Source organism: Zalophus californianus, chromosome 1 (assembly GCF_009762305.2).
Source record: "Zalophus californianus isolate mZalCal1 chromosome 1, mZalCal1.pri.v2, whole genome shotgun sequence".
Classification (NCBI taxonomy): domain Eukaryota; kingdom Metazoa; phylum Chordata; class Mammalia; order Carnivora; family Otariidae; genus Zalophus; species Zalophus californianus.
Window position 1 is genome coordinate 149511547 of NC_045595.1, and position 20235 is coordinate 149531781.

General features: G+C 40.1%; 1 protein-coding gene across 4 annotated transcripts in view; it reads right to left on the minus strand.

Moving 5' to 3' along the window:
- Positions 1–1020: 1020 nt before the first annotated feature.
- PARP14 (poly(ADP-ribose) polymerase family member 14) overlaps positions 1021–20235 on the minus strand; it is a 40721-nt gene continuing 21506 nt past the window's right edge. Inside the window, exons 10-17 of one of the 4 annotated variants that reach the window (XM_027584170.2) lie at positions 16398–16547; positions 16034–16096; positions 15537–15704; positions 11826–12032; positions 8756–9355; positions 7356–7489; positions 3584–3758; positions 1021–3244 (exon numbers count right to left, since the gene is read on the minus strand). In XM_027584170.2, the coding sequence (XP_027439971.1) occupies positions 2955–3244; positions 3584–3758; positions 7356–7489; positions 8756–9355; positions 11826–12032; positions 15537–15704; positions 16034–16096; positions 16398–16547 (1787 nt within the window). In that variant the 3' untranslated portion in view covers positions 1021–2954. Of the gene's footprint in view, positions 3245–3583; positions 3759–7355; positions 7490–7586; positions 7654–8142; positions 8498–8755; positions 9356–11825; positions 12033–15536; positions 15705–16033; positions 16097–16397; positions 16548–20235 lie in introns of those variants that run through there. The other 3 variants (XM_027584171.1, XR_003518076.2, XM_027584172.2) reach the window with 3 other exon arrangements.

The window sequence follows — 20235 nt, forward strand, 5'->3', positions numbered from 1 at the left end:
CTTTTCGGGGGCCCCAAAATGTTTTAGTTTCTTTTGAAATAATAATAAAAAAAACATATAATCCAGCTTTTATTGCATTCATGTTTGTATCAATGCAGTTGCAAAATGTAATTGTTAATACTTTTTTACTTTTTATGGAGTAAGGGACCCGTGAAAGCAAAAGTCTCTGGAGCCATGAAAGTCATACGCGGTTCTGAGTATCAGGATATCAGAATCATTTGAGGTGCTTGCTGAAAATGCTCATTTCTAGGCACCCCTCTAGAGCTACAGAACCTGACTCCTTTAGGATGGGCCAGAACTTGCTAGCTCAGCAAACAGCTAAAGTGATTCAAATACCAAAAATGTTTAAGAATCTCTGACCCTAGAGGAAACCCCCAAGACCCATCACAGTCTTGAAGTGGGCTTGGTTTAGCAGGGGCTTCCTGTTGGAGTCAATTTGCCCTTCAAATTTACTAAACTAAACCTGTACTGTGCCCTTACTGTAATTTTGAGCTGAATACTATTAACATTCTGGAGGCCCCTGATGCTCTCCTGTTTAGTTGTAATCTTTTATCAGCAGTGGCCTGTTTTTATCATCAAGCTCTCCTGTATGCAGATGCCCTTAAGGATAAAGAGGTTTACCACCAAATGTATTTTCCAAGTATTTTATTCAAAAAGGAGGTAAATGACATATATTTCTTTAGACTGAGGATAACTATAACATTTACTGACTGGATCATTACACTTTGGTGCAATACACCCTGATATTCAGCTTTGCCCTGAGTTAACCAAACCACTGGAGAACAAGAGCAAATCAGAGAGCAGGTCTCTCCCTTTTATTTCTTACGTTCATTGTCAAGTCTGAGCTCAGAGGCCAGTGGCTGGGAAGCCACTCCCAAGCAATAAGGGGTCTTTGCCAATCCATTTAAAAAACAAACAGCAACAGTGGCGCCTGGGTGGCTCAGTCAGGTAAGCATCTGACTCTTGATTTCAGCTCAGGTCATAATCTTCCGATCTTGGGATGGAGCCCTGCAACAGGCTCCCCACTCAGCGGAGAGTCAGCTTGAGATTCTCTCCCTCCACCTCTCCCCCTTCTCTCTCTCTCTCAAAAGAATAAATCTTAAAAAAAAAAAAAAAAAAAACAGCAAGAGCAAGAAAAAAATTTCAGGATGTCTGTTAATGAAGCGGAACTGTGGCCCCCTCAACCTCCTGTGCTTGAAGCAAGTAGTTCACAGCAGCCAAGGAAGAACGCGTTTAACCTCCTCTCGACACCCCCTAGTGTTCAAGTGCACCATCTGCACTGGGCATCTGCTCTAGCCTTTTGGCCTACAGAGCTCCAAATGAAGAGACTCTAATGGAAACCAAAGCCAGAAGGAAAAAGCCAAGGAAATACGACGGTCATTCATAGACTACCTGGGATGTTCCTGAAATGGCAACATTAATCTAGAGGCCATGCTCTGTGGTGGGAAGAGCAAAGGACTTGGTAACACAGGAATCAGGATTGGGTTTCGGTCTCTGAGGGCTACTACCTAGGTGACCCCAGGCAAGGAAGCTTCTTGCACTCTGAGCGTCAGTTTCCTCAACTTTATATCTTATTTTTTTTAAAGATTATATTTATTTATTTGACAGAAAGAGAGTGCGCACAAGCAGCAGAGGGAGGTGAAGCAGGCTCCACTGAGCAGGGAGCCCGACACAGGGCTCAATTCCAGGACCCTGGGATCATGACCTGAGCTGAAGGCAGACGCTTAACAGACTGAGCCACCCAGATGCCCAAGTTTCCTCACCTTTAAAATGGGGATATGATTCTTACCTGACAGGGTTGTTTGGAGGAATAAAATAAATATGTGAAAGCACCTATTATATTACCTGGTACAATCTAGGCACTCAATAAATCGTGTCTGAAATTTATCTGGGGAAAATTTTTCAAAAAACCAACACTTTCCTATCTAACAGACACTGAGCTAGCAAATTAGCAATATGGCTGCTTAATTCCTTTGGTTTATTTATGCACAAGTCTTTAAAATCATCAAAAGCTAGACTGCCAAGGAAAATAATGCTATTTAATAACATTAGAATTCACTTAATCTTAACATAGTAAAGGGTTTCACCCTGGAAGTATACCACTGTTGTCACTGGGCAGAACTAAGACCAACAGAAGTTAGATGAAGGCAGATTTGGGGTCAACATAGAAAAGGACCAGTGGAGCCAGGACTGCTGTGCTGCACAAGTCCGTGGGACCCAATTCCCATGGGCCACAAGCTAGACCACAGCCCGTGAACTGTGCAGGGCACAGAACCCTGACTGGAGCTGTCCCACATTGTCATGGTTCAGTTCGTGAAGAACAGAGTTCCCTGTCACGGAATCTGTTCAATTTAAGGCAAAGTGGCAAGTCAAGAATATTAAAGAGATGGCTCCTACTTTGAGTCAGAGTCTGACTAGGCTTTTTCCTTCTTAGTTGGTTTATGGAATGTTTCTGGAGCATCTATTTACATCAGGCATAGACCTTAGGCCAGGGATTAAAAAAAAGAGAGAGACACCATCCCCGGCTGCAGGGAAATCAGCAGTCCTACCCACTCAGTAATACTGTGCTCCTTATGGGAGTATGGCGTCCTGATGTGATACACCAGCTGTCTCCTTCAGCAGCAGCTGAAATGGCATAGCTGTGCCCTCTGCCTTTAAGATGAACATATTCTCTCCTTCCCGAAAACACAAATCTGTTCCTTCCTTCTACAGATTGGATGTCCACGGTTGTGGACACACAGTTGTAACTAAGTTATCTGATGTAAATTCTCAAATGTTTTGCTCTTAAGAGCAGGTTCATTCCAGTTATGAAGGAGAAGTTGAAGAAAGTCTGATTTCAGTGACAGGATCCTTTGATCTTAGAAAATGCTGTTAAGAGGAAAAAACACCCAAAACTTGTTTTACAACTCGGCATGTATAGACGAGCAATGTCTTCTGGGAAGGATACCAAAATGTTAGTTGGTGAAAGTAATGAGGTACTCTGGGTAAGCCTGGTAGTCATAAAATACCACAAATAAATGGGGATTCTGCACAGAATCCGTGACAGTGTCATACAGGTCAGTAGGGTTTTCAGGGCTCTTTGGAGGAGGCACAATTAGTGAGGAATTTCCATGTGTGTAGGTTCCAGTAAGTACACGCACATAATACATATGCTTTTTCCCATATCTGTCTGGTCTGGAGTATGTATCATTGGCAGAATAACAGGCATTGACCGCAAAATAGGTTCCCTTTCCATATGCCACAGCTGTGAAGAGAAAAAACATTTTTAAGAAGTTCAATTTAGTCTATAATCTGATGTGTTGACCCAATATGTCAAATACCGTTAAAATAATGTCCAGTTCTTCTCTCCAAAGCCTCAAACTTTTTTCATGTGTTTTTAATTTTTAAAAGTCATTTCGCCATCCTAGAGGGCCAGTCAGTCCTTCTGGGATGAAACATAATGAGCCCAACCTCGAAACTCTGGCTGCAGCATGGCCACCAACCATGAAGGAATACAAAGCAGTCAATCCACACTGTCCCTCGCCAGTTTGGGTTCTTGCAGCTGACACCCCATTTGGAGCAGCCAGATTACTTGCTTCCTTACCATTCTTTCCAGCATAACTGCGGTTAAAGCCATTTCGGTTGACATGTGGCACTGAGTCAGCATCTGTCCCATGGAAGAGCTGCTTCTCATTGTCTTTATGCCCATTCTTGGCATCCATGGTTTTCTTCTTTGTTTGGTAGCAATTCCAGAGATTTAGATTCTGGATCCTCTCAATCTGCAAATCAACAAGGAGAAATATTCTGTCGGTGCCAAGAGCCTTTAGCAAGATACAGATATGACCATTATTTTTCATAAATAAAAATTAAATAACAAATTCAATGCCAGATGGCACCTCTCTGATTCACAAATCTTTTTAGATCCAGTGTTTCACAAAAAACAGACCTTGGGAAGAACGTTAATTTCATTTTTTTTTTAAATCTTTTTTTTAAAGATTCTTTTCTTTTTAAGATTTTATTTATTCGAGAGAGAGAGAATGAGAGATAGAGAACACAAGAGGGAAGAGGGTCAGAGGGAGAAGCAGACTCCCTGCTGAGCAAGGAGCCGATGTGGGACTCGATCCCGGGACTCCAGGATCATGACCTGAGCCGAAGGCAGTTGCTTAACCAACTGAGCCACCCAGGCGCCCTTAATTTCATTTTTTTTAAACATTTTTTAATGCACCACATGAGAACAAACAGTGTTTAGGATCTAACCAAGCCTCTCCAATGCCTGCTTTTTATCTTCAGTTCACTGGCTGTTCTTGTTGCTGTCTACCTCATTTGGTCCCTTTGCCTGTCTGCTAAGTCCTTCTGGGGAACTGGTTTACCTGGTTAGCCATGTTCTACTGGTGGGAGAAGCACTAGAGGGTCTAGTCCAGAAGGGAGTTAATTAATGATAATGACTCTCTGGTCCAGTTGGAAGAGTGGGGCATGAATCCTGGTGGGGTGGGATCTGGTTGCAGATCATAGTGTCCATGCTTTGACCATCCTCTTTGGGAAGTGGCCTCCAGGGCTGTGGTGGAAATTTCCTTGAGTCCTGGATAGCAGGACCCAGGAGGAATCAGACAAATATAGAATCTGTAAGCAAACTTGCTTGAGTTCTTAAAAAAAGAAAAGAAAATCTAGACAAGACAGAGTCAGAATGTAGGACATTCTATAACACAACTGACTTAAACTCTTAAAAATTCAGTATCATGAAAAATGAGTTTTTAAAATGCAGGAGTACTATTCTAGATCAGAAGAGACAGAGGAGACAAAATGACCAAATGCATATTGGAGAGGGGAGAGTTATAAGTAAGCAGCTGGGGAAATTTAAATATGGATTCTATTAGAGATTACCAAATTACCGTAAATTTTCTTATATGGGATAGCAGTGTTATTATTTAGGAGACTGTCTTTATTCTTAGGAGATACGCACAAAAATATTCAGGAGTGTCATGATATCTGCAACTTACTTTCAAATGCTTCAGCAAAAACCCAGGGAGTAAGAGAGAAAAGGCAAATGTGGCAAAATTATTGAATCTATGTGGAAGTTTATGGATGTTAAAAATCTTAGTCACAGGTCCTACCAGTCGTGGAGGATAATAACCGCCTATTTTTCCTGTTAGCGTTTTCACACTGTTAGAGATTTCCACAGAAGTGCTGTAAGTAGCTGTTTCACACACTGGACTTTCACATAGGATTTTATTTGAAAAAAGGGTCCACTACAAAAAAATAGTGAAATCATTTCTCTGGCCATTTGCCAACACATGGCAAGCCTCCAGGGCCCCCTGCAGACATCACTGGTCCACTGGACAGTCCTGCTCAGTCTGGACTTGGCATCTCATCAAAATGGGCCAGTCAGTCACTACTGGATGACTGTGCTTGGTATTTGAAATCTCAGAACCAGCCCCCACGAGAGTGCTGCATACTCGAATCACTTTGTCTTAGTACCTCAGAATTGGTTTGCTCGAATGGTTTACACTGAGGGATTAAAAATAAAAGCAGTGGTATAAAATCTGATGTTGAATTTATTGTGAGGATGACTTTGAAGATATTCTCCAGCACTTGATTCACAGGATAAATCTCTCAGTAGTCTCAGCACTGATCACATGGTTTTCTTTCTGATTTACGGAAGCAGTGAATCTTGAGGCTGGGTGTTCACTTCTTTGCTTTGTCTACTAGGAAGCCCAGAAACAAACCTGTGGTCCTCTAGTAACTATCCAGAAACTCATGTTATATATTTTTGTAAACAGACAATACCTCTATATTACCTTATTTTTCCTCCCCTCTTTTTTTTTGTCCATTTTTCTTCATCTATTTATTTTATCTGAAGGTATGATACATATCTTTGTAAGACACTTCAAATCTTTTTGAGTTATTATGTGTTTAACTACATGAATAAACAGAGTGCTGGCAGAAATAGGGAGTAAAAAAAAGTTTGCAAAAAAAGAAAATGCAGGCCTTATTGGCAAATTCATTATGATGGATGAAGGGAAGGCATCCAAAGATCTCTAGCTTTACTCGTAAAGTGGTGGACCAAGGACAGAAGTGCAGAAGGAAAAGGAAATGGTGAGATGATGGGTTAGGTTTGGGAAATTGATTTAGCAACTAGATATGCAAGCAGAGATTTTTTAGGTCACTGGAATATGTTGTAAAGCTTGATCAAAGATCCAGGTTGGTGATGTTGATTTGGGAGCTATCAACATTGAAATAACAGCTGAAGCCAAGAAGGGTAAAAACTTTTCCCAGCGAAGTGCAGAGACAGAAGACCAAAATATAAATCCTACGGGTAAAGCTAGGATTAGGTATTTGGAGGAGAAATAGATAACCGGGATAATGAAAGGAAAATTAAAGAGGAAAGCATTAATATAATACTGCCACAGAGGTCAAATAGGAACATAATTTCAAAGAGCAATAGTGATGTTTAAAAGTGAAAGGTGCCAGGGGCACCTGTGTGGCTCAGTCGGTTGAGCATCGGACTCTTGATTTCAGGTCAGGTTGTGATCTCAGGGTCGTGGAACCGAGCCCTGTCTCTCTCAAATAAATAAATAAATCTTTTTTTTTTTTTTTTTTTTTAAGTGGAAGGTGCCAAAATAAGGGAGATGAACAAGGAAAGGACTATTGGATTTATCCCGGAAGCAAGCACTGTTGATCTGTGAATGGCGGGGCAGAAGCACACAATCCTGATCTGAGGGCCTCTGTGTGTCTCTTTATGGTGTTCGCCAGTTGTCAAGTGAACCTTGAAGCTCTATCTTTGTATTTTTATAACTTTGCTTCAGGGATTCTTGTGAATTCGTTTTATAGGGCTGGGCGGGGCAATGTCCATTTTAATCCTGCTGGGCTGGCTTTTGGAACTTTTCCTTTTTCTTGGAGCTGTTGCTCTTGCTGCCAGCAGCCTCCATAGGTGCACTCCTGAGTGGCTCCTCCTTCGGAGGAAGAGAACTTCCTTTTATCCTGGGGATGTTCCTCTTTCCTTCCTCTTTAGGGCCACTTACTGTTTCCTCTTTGGGGAAAGATTTCCTCCTCTTGGGAAGACTTCTACCAGCTGTCTCTTCAAGATCACTACTAACCAGCTCCTCCCTGAGTCAATACCTGGTTTTAGTATTCTAATATCATACTGCAATCTAATATCATGTTGTAATAACTGACACGATCTCAATCTCAATGTGTCTGTAATGATAGTGACAGGAGTGGAATCTATAATCTAAAATCTGATTACCGTAGAATATTCTAATTCTGGCCCCAAAAAAGGGGGGGTGGAAAATGAATGCAAATGTATTTATGTATTTATCCAGGACCATGATACCACTTATTTCCACCCTTAAGAAACTCCATGTCAGCAGAAGCCTTACCTTCTCTATGTAGAAGTGTGAGCAGGTCTGATTAAACTTGCTTGCCACCGTGTTATATTCTGCATGACCAGGCTGTAGCTCAACCACACAGACATCCTGCTGCTTCATATCACTCCAGTGCTCAGGGATCTTAACTGCAAAGAGGACATTTGAGGACTCCCACACACCTGGGAAGGCCGTCTGCACATTCCTGGTATGCTTTGAAGAACCGAGTATCATCTGTGTTCTTACCTTACAATCTCCTAACTCATTGTGTTCAAGAAGTTCCTTGTTTTTCAAAGTGTGGCCCACAGACAACCTACATCAGAACCAACCGTAATGCTTGTGAAGAAAAACACCAAAGATCTACGGAATCAAACTCTCTGAGGGGTGGAACCTGGGTGCCCGCATCTAACAAGTTTTGATCATGCTCAGAGTTGAGAATTGTTGGTGTAGCATAACTCAGCTGCATATTCTGTTCAGTCTCTAAGCTGTCATAATTTAATAATTTAACAGTTGATTATTTCCCTATGATGGTCTTGTTACAACAGTGTGAATTTTTGCCAGAACTCCTCACCATCACAGGCCCTCCACATCTGTTCTTTCATTATTCTTCCCTGCATCGTTAAGAGTTGGGGGGACAGCAGGTTTGGCTCTTTAGCAGGTAGTTGTGGCACCTCTGTTTTCCCTTCTGCTAAACAGAATATTATAATTGATTTGTCATTTCCCTAGGGTTGCTCAGAGTCTGAAGAACTCACTCACACGGATCTCACAAGAGATGAAGATAATGTACCAGAAGCCAACTTACCAGTCTCCATGGAGGACCTGTGTGGTTCAAAAGCAGGAATAGCTATCTACACAGCACCAGCATTCCCTTCATGGGTAATAGATCCAGTCAGAGAATCTGAAGGCTGCTTCCTGATGCGTGCATTAAGGAAACCTTTTCAGGGCAGGAGAGGAAGTAAATTCTGGGAGGAGATCCTACAGGCTCCCAGTCCTCCCTGGGTTATCAGTCACGGACACAGAGTGCCCACTCTCACCAGGCTGTCTTCTTTTGTTCTAGAAAACCTTGGGCCACTTTTCTTTAAAGCCCATGGCTTTCCCTCTCCTGATGGAAGCAGCCATTACCTCCACAGCAAAACTGGCTCTGGGAAGCATGTAAACTGTAGAGATGGGAACAAATGCAAGGTTTGGGTCTGGTCGCCATTAAGAAGGTCATCCTCAGGCTGCTGAGTGCACCCATGGTACATTTCCCCAGCCATAATGTAAGCTCCTTAAGCTTAGAGACCAAGTGTTCTATTTCATTCCATAAGAGTTGCTTCAATTTTATCTACGTGAATACAATTTTGATGTAGGTACAAAATAGTGTTAAGTCCAAAGGAGGTGTAAAATAATGGATAAAAGCATACAATCTGACTCACCTTCAGATTTCATGAGGCGCTGAACAGGTAAACTCTGTCCTTTTGCATCTGTAGCAGTGTGTGTGGTCAGGTCCACTGTGTAGCTCTGATGATTAATTTTGACAACAATTCTCCTTTTCTTTGCCTTCCTTGCATTCTCCAATTGCAGATTGGTTATTTTGTCAAAACTATGAAAAGTACTATTTTTGTAATATTGCCATTCTATAAATTCACTGATAAACTCTGCCTGGGATTTCTGTTCTTTGGCCAATCTCATTCCCTTGATCATTTCCTCAATTGCATTTCTAGCCTGTGTCAAATCTTTGCCAATTCCAAAAACCTCAATCAAAGGTCTTCTACAGTCCAAGCAAATGGCAATATTTAAGTTCTCCTGCAGCTCATTCAATTTCTGATATTCTTTTTCATTAAAATCTTTGATACACTCATCTTCATTGGTGTAAGGGCACAGTTCCTTTGTAATCAGATCCTGTATCCAGGAGACAACGTTTTCTATACATTTTACACTTTCACCACACACCTGAAAACTTGCTGATTCTGTTTTCTTTTTCAAAACCAAAGGATTCTGCTTTTGTGGAGATTGACTTGGGGAGCCCACAGATGCTAAAAAAAAAAGAAAAGAAAGGAAGATTAACTATTTCTTTCTCTCCCTCCCTCTCTCTCTCTTTTTGTCACCATGCTATATATTACATCTCTAGGACTTATTTATCTTATAATTGGAAGTTTGTACCTTTTGACCCCCTTCACACATTTCACCCATGCTCATCTCCCACCCTACCCTCTGCTGCCTCTGGCAACCACCAATCTGTTCTCTGTGTCTATGAGTTTGTTTTTTAAGATTCCACATATAAGTGAGATCATACAGTATTTGTCTTTCTCTGTCTTATTTCACTTAGCATAATACCCTCTAGGTCCATCCATGTTATCACAAATGGCTGGATTCCCTTCTTTTTTATGGCTGAGTGATATTCCATCGTGTGTGTGTAATACACACATACGTGTTACGTATCTCTGTGTGTGTGTTTATATATATATGTATATATATATATACCATATTTTCTTTATCCATTCATTTGTTGGTGGACACTTAGGTTTTTCCATGCCTTGGTTTTATAAATACTACTGCAATGAATATGGGGGTGCAGATATCTTTTTTGAGATAGTTTCTTTTATTGTTACCTAAAAATAAATACCCAGAAATGGAATTTCTGGATCGTATGGTAGTTCTATTTCTAATTTTTTGAGGAACCTCCATACTGTTTTCAACAGTGGCTGCACCAGTTTATGTTCCCACCAACAGTGCACAAGGGTTCCTTTTCTACACATCCTCACCAACACTTATTTCTTGTCTTTTTGATAATAGCCATTCTGTCAGGTGAGGTGATATCTCTTTATGGTTTTGATTTGCATTTCCCCAATGATTAGTGATGTTGAGTACCTTTATATGTGCCTGTTGGCCATCTGTAAATGTCTTCCTTAGAAAAATGTCTGTTCAGATCCTCTGCCCATTTTTAAATCAGATTTGTTTTCTCCTATTGAGTTGTATGAGATCTTCATATATTAACCCCTTTGTTGATTACCCCCATCATATATATTAGTTACAAATATTTTCTCCCATCCCATAGGTTGCCTTTTCATTTTGTTGATGGTTTTCTTTGCCATGCAAGAGCTTTTTTCGTTTGAGGTAGTCCCATGTGTTTATTTTGCTTTTGCTATTTGTGCTTTGGTGTCAAAACAAACAAACAAAAATCATTGCCACGACTGGTGTCTAGGAGCTTATTCCCCATGTTTTCTTCTAGAAGTGTTATGGTTTCAGATCTTTAATCTATTTTGAGTGGATTTTTGTGTATGGTGTAGGATAGTAATCCTGTTTCATTCTTTTGCATGTGGCTGTCCAGTTTTCCCAGCTCTATTTATTTCAGTATATGTGCTGCTGAAGCGAGCATCCAAACACTATTTATTGAAGAGACTATCCTTTCCCCACTGTATATTCTTGGCTCCTTTGTTGTAAATTAACTGATCACACAGATGGTCCCTAACTTACAGTGGTTCAACTTAAGATTTTTCGACTTTATGATAGTATGAAAATGATACACATTCAGTAGAATACTTTGAATTTTGAATTTAGATCTTTTCCTGAGCTAGTAAATATGGTGCCATACTGTCCTGTGATGCTGGACAGTGGCAGCAAGCTGCAAATCCCAGTCAGCCAGGCAATCATGAGGATAAACAACCAATATACTTATAGCTATTCTGTATGCACAAAGCCATTCTGTTTTTACTTTTATTACAGTATTCAATAAAGTACATGAGATATTCCACACTTTATTATAAAATAGCTTTGTGTTAGATGAGTTCATCCAACTGTAGGCTAATGTGTTGTGAGCAAGGTAGGCTAGGCTAAACTATGATGTTCAGTAGGTTAGGTATGTTAAATGCATTTCTGACTTATGAAATTTTCAACTTACAGTAGGTTTATCAGGATGTAACCCCATTGTAAGTGAAGAAAGATCTGTATATTCATGGATTTATTTCTAGGCTCTCTATTCTGTCCCAATAAGCTATTTGTTTTTATGCCAATATCATACTGTTTTGATTACTATAGCTTTGTAATGTAGTTTGAAATCAGGAATGTGATGCCTCTAGCTTTGTTCTTCTTTCTCAAGATTGCGTTGGTTATCAGGTGTCTTTTGTGGGTCCATACAAATTTAAGATTCTTTGTTCTATTTCTGTGAAAAATGCCATCGGAATTGTGATAGGGATTGCACTGAATCTGTAGATTGCTTTGGGTAGCATGGGCATTTTAACAGTATTAATTCTTCCAACCCATAAGCATAGTATATTTTTCCATTTGTGTCATCTTCGATTTCTTTTATTAGTGTCTCATAGTTTTCAGAGTACAGGTCTTTTACCTTCTTGGTTAAATTTATTCCTAGGTATTTCATTCTTTTTGATACAATTGTAAATGGGATTGTTTTCTTAATTTCTCTTTCTGACAGTTTGTTAAAGATTAGCTATTTCTCACGTGACATCAATATTAGGAACATGCATTTCATAAAAATGGTCAACTCACGTGTCAATTTAGACTTCAGAGACGGCTGGGGAGAAGCCAGAGATGCTTCTCTTTTTGCCATGCTGTCACAAAACATGTCCAGTAGGTGAGGCAGAAAGATAACAACTTTAACTTTTTTCACAGACTGGAGCATTCCTTTCTGGATAAAGTCTTCGATGGCCTCAATTATGGCATCAGCAACCATACCTGGGTCTTTTTGGGCATTTCCTGGAAAGGCAGATAATAAAAACCGGGGGTGGGGGGAGACCCAACTGGGAAGGCTGAGAAATAATTTGGGGATTCCAGTCCTCACAGAACGAATGCCCACTGCCCACTCTTTCATCATCATGGGCTTTTCTAGCAATGCACGAGCAAACACTTTTGAGCTCCTTGATGCACCAGGGAGCTGCTGTTCCAGGATGTCAGGAAGTCAATAACCCAACAATGAACAAAGGACCCAGGAAATCTAACTTTTGATATCTGATGTTTGTATCTCCTCTGTAAAGTTGACCCTAGCTCACTGTGTTCCTCTGTGTTACAAAGCACAATTAACCTTTTTTGGCTCATTCGTGTCCTCAAAAGGCCCATAAAAAGCAAAAGATGCTAAGATATGTTGAAATCTCAAGCTCTTTAAAAAGAACAATAGTTTTTCTTTTTTTGTTCATAGTCACCTAACTAGATGTATGTATCTTTATTCTTCCAGATGTCTTTGGGGACCTGATTCAAGCTAAGCTGATTTTGTAAGACACCTGGAGTTGTAAGTTATCCATTATAATCTATAATTCTTTGCACACCAGTTATCCCTAAGCCTCTAGGAAGTCTTTTCTAGCACACTCAGTGAGATTTTAGCTGATTTGCTGGGTTCAAGGTGGCCACCAGAGCAAGTCTTTTTCTTTTCTCACCATGTTCCATATCTTGTTTCTCAAGCCTACTGCCTAGGTAAGATCATGAAAAGTCCCTTGGAAAGTCCCATGAAAAGCCATGGAAGCAATCACATACAAATAAATGGCAGCTAGCAAATCACAATGGGGAGCAATGTAAAAGTCCCCTGGCCAACCTGGTGTGAGAGACTAACAGCCCACTTGGATTTTTCCTGTTGATGGTGTCCACCATTACTGCAGAAATGAGAGTAGATCACTATGGCCTGGCTATGTAGACACTTGTGAGAATGTAGACAAAACTGAACAAGAGGGTTTCTTCAGTTTTCTGGATTAGATGATCAGGAAAAGACAGAAAGTCTCCTTTGCAAAGCTATGATTATCTCATGATTTTTGGAAGAATTTAAATGGGAGAGTTCAGATACATTCATTCACTCTCAACATTTACTATGTCCCATCATGAGCTAGCTCTCATCTAGTCACTTAGAACACAAAGTATGTGATATATGGGCATGAAGAGGAATGTCAACAGGTGAAGTATGAGAAACTGTGGAAAAGGCTACGCCAGACAGAACTATGTAACAGGGGCGTGATATGTTCAGCCTGGTGTGTTCAGGGGAAAAGATCTGTTTTTGAGATTTTTTTTTTTTTTTGAGATAAATTCAGGGGGTGGGATATGTGGAGGAGGCACTGGGGCAGGGAGCCCAGGTCTAGATAGGAAGCTATAATAAAAGTTTAGGCAAAAGACAAGAGCCGAACAAAGAGAAGAGGCCAGAATGAAGAGTCAAGTACAGGGACCGAGAAGATAGTTGGGAAGTGAAGTCAGCAGGACCTGAAGTCAGTGGCCAACTGGGTTTATCTTTGACCCTTTGTTCCCCCTTTTTTGCCACCCACACACCTTGCTCTGCAACCCTGAGTCGTGCTGTACTGCAGTGGTTTACATGTCTGTCTCTCACAGTAGAGGCTAGGTGCTACCTGGTGACTAGACCCTTTTCTCGGTCATCTTTCTGTCCCCAGTGCCTAAGCACAGTGCCTGGCACATGGCAGGCACTTGGGAAATATTTAATCAAATTAGTTAATAAGCTAATGAACATAGGAGTGATCAAGGGGGTAGTGTCAAGGATTCTAGGTAGAAAGTGATGCTTTTAACATGATCAAGGATATAAGAGGAAGGGCAGGTCTGGGGGAGAAGACAATGAATTGGAGTTCATAGTCTGCTTTGAACTTGAAGTGCTTGCAAGTATCGCTGACCACCCACTCTCTCCCACTAGGCAGGTGTCTGTAAGGAGCCAGGGAGAGGGCTTCTTTGACTGCCAGAAGCCGTCTCAGTCGCAGTGCCAAGTCAACTCACAAACACCACTAAAGGAGAAAGTTCCCCCATCCGTTAGTCTAAGGACCAGCTCAAGTGGTGATACAGATTAGTAAAGATGACAAACAAGGAGAATCTGTAATCCTGACTTATTTGTGCAGACCAGCAATGCAACCAGGTCAGTGGAAGAAATAACAGGTTTGCAGTAACCCAGAAATAATCATGTATATGTATTCATGCAAAACAAAAACTGCCTCGTTTCCTTGTTTTTTCTTGGGAAGGTCTGTGTCACCCTTGGGTTGTCTGATTTCTTGGGCCAGATAAAGTTTATGTAGAAACACAAGACCAGGGCTCAGAAAAAAAATCAATGGAGACAGAGACTGGTGAGTCATTAGTGGGTGTCCATTAAAGATAGAGATAGAGAAAGAGAGAGAGAGACAGACAGACAAACTGGCAGACAGACATGTTGGCTAAACTGCCAAATTGGATAATACCACAAGGGAAATGAAAACATAAAGGGACTATAAATTATACTTTCAGAAATAGAAAAGTAATAAGGTAGATGTAGCATTCCATGTGGGAACATTAAGAGGAATGGTAGAGAATTACAGAAATTAAAATAACAGAGGACTAGAAGAAGGCTCAGGAAGTGACAAGGCCGGTTAAGTGTACTTTTGGAGGGCCTGGAATGCAAGTGTGAGACACTCAAACAGATTCCTGCGCAATGGAATCACCAATCCAGTGCTGAGTGCTCTCTCTCTGGGACCAGCCAGCTACATTCCACTTCAAGTCTGAGAGTATTTGCTCCCCTGACCAACTCTCTGAAGGGAAACCAAGCAGAAATTCCTCATCAGCACCCAAGACTCAGATTCCTGGGGAAAGAGCTGAAAGAGCATCACCTTACTAATGATAAACCCAAAGCACCATCCTTAAATATGAAGACTTACACAACTATTATGTAGTTTGAGGAAAACAAAAAAGGCAAGTAGGCTGAAAAGAAGAAGGTTGGAGTTGAATTTCTGACCCATTAGAACCAGAATCCATTAGGCTCTGGTGACTGGGAGGCTTCTGTGCAGACATGTCCTAAGGCCAACTCATAGGGCCAGCTGTGCAAGAGGTGTGACAAGGCCAGGAATACTCCTCCCCATCCGAGTCAGCTCCTGGGAGGTACAAGCCCATGCTCTGAGATTCTCCATGCAGAAGGAATGGGGGAGGGAGTTCAAGACTAAATAATGTAGGGGACAGGAAAAAAAAGAAACAGAGGAACGAGGAGGGAAGGAGAGATGATGGGCTTTCTTTCTCTTCCTGCCCTTCCTCTCTCTTCTCTCCCATAGTACAGAGCAGATGTCGCTCTAATATTCAACACTATCTTCAGTTTTCTTCATTTTTTCCTCTTACTTAAACCACCCCACAGTCTTTGCTTACTCCCTTTGGAGCTGCCTTGGGATGAGGAGCCACCTTGACTCAGACTCTGCATTGACTATATTAACAGTCAGCACCAGAGCGAAGGAAAGGGGGACGCCTTGACAGCCAGAGGTTACAAACCTGTCCCAATGGCTGGGAGGCAAATTGACGAGTAATTCCGTTTTTCACACTCTTGCAAAACAAGGGAGACCGATTTCTTGACATCATTTCCGCCAATGATGTGAACAATATTCTTGCACCTCAATAATCCACCTTCAGTAACTATATAATCACTGTTGCCCTTTTGAGCTGGGAAACACAAGACAGAGAGATGCAAAATTAGATACTGAATCCATTCTTTGATTGTTTAGAAAGCAAAATGTTTGCTTTGGCATATAAAGCATTTTATGTGAAAAGACTCCTAAAATACAGTTTTTGAGGAATCTTTCTTCTCTTTTTAAGTGAGATTACTTTTCACTTCTAATTGTCTCTAATTAGAATTCTTTGGTCAAACGTATGATTTTAAGATTAATATGTTGTCTCCCCAATCCCAAGACTCTCCCCCGCCTCTCCAAAACCTCCCATATTCAGCCTTCTACTTATAATTTTGAACCAAAAAAAATAGTATTGTGTCTTACCTAGGTGAGAACATGCCATTTCCACAGTTTGTCCAGCACATTCTAGAATTGCTTTGGACACCCCTACAGGAGAAAAGCAAGAGGGTTACAAACATGAATTGAAAAAAATCAGAATAGTACATCTGGATCAGAATGATTGCCTCATTATCTAAAAAGCTTTCCTAATCATCAAAGGCATCCTAGAACCTGGGTATTTCTGATAAGAAAGAAGAAAAATTTATAAATTATCTGTTACCAATTATTAGAAACCATGTCAAAATAACTTTAAAATTAGTAATACCAATAAGCCAAAGTTGTAGAAACCAGTTAGGCTATAGCAACTATAGGACAGTTGACTATTACACTACTCAAATCCTACAAGTACCTGCTTTGAGATTAAATGCTTTTGATGTTGAATTTACAATCACATCAGCCTTTTCTTTGGTGATATCTCCAAAGGCCACCTGGAAGATGATGGGACCAATTTTCATTTCACGCACGTCTACATTAGGGCTAGACGCAGTCTCATGGAAACCTGAGAAGAAAAGAAATGGAGTCCCTAACCAAGTCTGCCACAGCAAGAACAACTTAGATCTCACACTCCCCAGATGCATTCCTTTCATACTTCTTCCCCCGCCTTCTTCCCCCACCCTGTGATCTCCAGCCCTTAACCAGCCCTGACTCTGAGCCCCAGTGATGGTCAGTTTCTGAGAAAGGATTACAAAATATAATATATATCAAGCGTGGACTTCTGCAGCTGGCCACGGCGATGTCCGCCCCCACACACCTATCTCACTCACGAGTCACAACTAAAAATGCAGGATAAATACAAAAGCCACTAACTGAGACCTGAAAAGTAAACAGCAGGCAGGCTGGGGGAGGGAGTCAAAACTTGAAGAAGTCACCTGTAAGGGGGAGGGAGAGTTTCCCATTTTATTTTGTCTTAAAATTTTCCCTCTTTCTCTCTCAGCACTGGCCCAAGGTGGCCCCTGTTGCAGAACTGTGTAACGAGAATCCCCATCTTTGCAGCCAGAGGATTAGAGAAAAGGGTCCCTGTGAACTGAAGAGTATTGGAAGGAATCCTCATGACTGTCCATATTTTTCCTTTTCCTAATTCAGGCCTTGCCTCAAGATGAGCCCAGTTGCAGAGCTCCACAGTGGCCCCACAGGGAGCCAAAACTCTGAGAGACATTCTGCCTTTCTGTCCAGAAGAATGAAGAGAAGGGGCCCTTGTGGTTTGAAAAGCATATATGTGGGGGCACCTGGGTGGCTCAGTCGGTTGGGTCTCTGACTCTTGATTTTGGCTCAGGTGATGATCTCTGGGTGGCCAGATCAAGCCCCACGTAGGGCTCCACACTCAGCAGGCAGTCTGCTTGAGATTCTCTCTCTCCCTCTCTGTCTCTCTCAGAGTTAAAAAAAAAAAAATCTTAAAAAAAAAGCTGTATGTGTGTGTATGGGCTCTCTCTCTCTCTCCCTCTTTGTCTCTCCACTTTGCCCACAAGGGTAACCCTTACCATGCAAAATTATGAGGCAGCTGAACAGGCATCTTAAGCTCCCGGAGAAACCTGTCTTTCTGGCCAGAGGACCTAGAAAATTAGCCTGCCAGAGAGTGTAGGAGTCCCAGACAGGTGAGAGCTGGAGAAGGTACCCCTATTCTGTGTATGAATACAGAGCTGTAGCTGCATGTGTGGGGACAGACCCAAGCTGCATAGCAAAGGCCTTGAGAACTAAATTAACATTGGAACTGCTGCCCACACAGAAGGTGAGATAGAGCGCTTAGAATGAACTTAACTGACTACTTGCTAAAACAAACAAAACAATCACCATTTTCCAGAAGATTTTAATAGGACCCAAGTTTCACAACATAATACTTAAAAGGCCCAGTCTATAATCCAAAATGGTTTGTCCTATAAAGAACCAGGAAAAAGTGACCAGTTCTCAAGGATCAAGACAACCAATTACAGATACTAATCTCAAGGTGATCCAGATGTTGGAATTACCTGACAAAGACTCTAAAGCATCTGCTATAACCATGCTCCCTGAGGTCAAAGTAAAAACAGTTGAGTGCCTGAAAGTGACTTGGAGTGAATGGAAAAATAGGAGGCCCTGCAGTTCATAGTTTATAAACTCCAAAAAAGAAAGAAAGAAAGAAAGAAAGAAAGAAAGAAAGAAAGAAAGAAAGAAAGAAAGAAAGAAAGAAAGAAAGAAAGAAAGAAAGAAAGAAAGAAAGAAAGAAAGAAAGAAAGAAAGAAAGAAAGAAAGAAAGAAAGAAAGAAAGAAAGAAAGAAAGAAAGAAAGAAAGAAAGAAAGAAAGAAAGAAAGAAAGAAAGAAAGAAAGAAAGAAAGAAAGAAAGAAAGAAAGAAAGAAAGAAAGAAAGAAAGAAAGAAAGAAAGAAAGAAAGAAAGAAAGAAAGAAAGAAAGAAAGAAAGAAAGAAAGAAAGAAAGAAAGAAAGAAAGAAAGAAAGAAAGAAAGAAAGAAAGAAAGAAAGAAAGAAAGAAAGAAAGAAAGAAAGAAAGAAAGAAAGAAAGAAAGAAAGAAAGAAAGAAAGAAAGAAAGAAAGAAAGAAAGAAAGAAAGAAAGAAAGAAAGAAAGAAAGAAAGAAAGAAAGAAAGAAAGAAAGAAAGAAAGAAAGAAAGAAAGAAAGAAAGAAAGAAAGAAAGAAAGAAAGAAAGAAAGAAAGAAAGAAAGAAAGAAAGAAAGAAAGAAAGAAAGAAAGAAAGAAAGAAAGAAAGAAAGAAAGAAAGAAAGAAAGAAAGAAAGAAAGAAAGAAAGAAAGAAAGAAAGAAAGAAAGAAAGAAAGAAAGAAAGAAAGAAAGAAAGAAAGAAAGAAAGAAAGAAAGAAAGAAAGAAAGAAAGAAAGAAAGAAAGAAAGAAAGAAAGAAAGAAAGAAAGAAAGAAAGAAAGAAAGAAAGAAAGAAAGAAAGAAAGAAAGAAAGAAAGAAAGAAAGAAAGAAAGAAAGAAAGAAAGAAAGAAAGAAAGAAAGAAAGAAAGAAAGAAAGAAAGAAAGAAAGAAAGAAAGAAAGAAAGAAAGAAAGAAAGAAAGAAAGAAAGAAAGAAAGAAAGAAAGAAAGAAAGAAAGAAAGAAAGAAAGAAAGAAAGAAAGAAAGAAAGAAAGAAAGAAAGAAAGAAAGAAAGAAAGAAAGAAAGAAAGAAAGAAAGAAAGAAAGAAAGAAAGAAAGAAAGAAAGAAAGAAAGAAAGAAAGAAAGAAAGAAAGAAAGAAAGAAAGAAAGAAAGAAAGAAAGAAAGAAAGAAAGAAAGAAAGAAAGAAAGAAAGAAAGAAAGAAAGAAGAAAGAAAGAAAGAAAGAAAGAAAGAAAGAAAGAAAGAAGAAGGAAGGAAGGAAGGAAGGAAGGAAGGAAGGAAGGAAGGAAGGAAGGAAGGAAGGAAGGAAGGAAGGAAGGAAGGAAGGAAGGAAGGAAGGAAGGAAGGAAGGAAGGAAGGAAGGAAGGAAGGAAGGAAGGAAGGAAGGAAGGAAGGAAGGAAGGAAGGAAGGAAGGAAGGAAGAAAGAAAGAAAGAAAGAAAGAAAGAAAGAAAGAAAGAAAGAAAGAACCAAATGGACATTTTAGAGTTTAAAAATACGGTATCTGAAGTAAAAAAAATTCACTGGCTGGGCAGTGGACAGAGAAAAGAGTCCATGAACTTGGAGGTGGGTCAATAGAAATTATCCAGTGTGATGAACAGAGAGAAAAGAGATTAAAAAAAGAGAAAGAAAAAGAGATTCCAGGGACCCGTGGCATGCTATCAAAACACTTCACATTCATGTTATTGGGGCACTAGAGAGAGACCAGTGAGGTAAACTAATTAAAGAATAACTGAAAAATCCCCAACTTTGATGGAAAACATACACATTCAGATTCAAGAAGTCTCAGCAAACTCTATAAACAGGAGTTTGGATAAACTCAAATGTAGCAACAGCAGATTTGACACAGGAGAAGCATTTGGTTGGTATTGTCTCTTTAAATTTATCTGTTTCTGAAAACACATGTCACATCATCCTTAGAAATTAGTAGCCAAATCACTACCCACAAACCCACTGTATAGATTATATAATTTAGCCTGCCTACTCTTTCACATCAGACCACATAAGCACAGCCAATGTCTTACATGCTCAGGGGTATGGGATATAATTTAATATCTTCTTTATCACTAACTGATTCTTTCATAAAAATCATCACTACCGTCTTTCACTGAATAGTTATTTAGCAACTAGAAATAATTT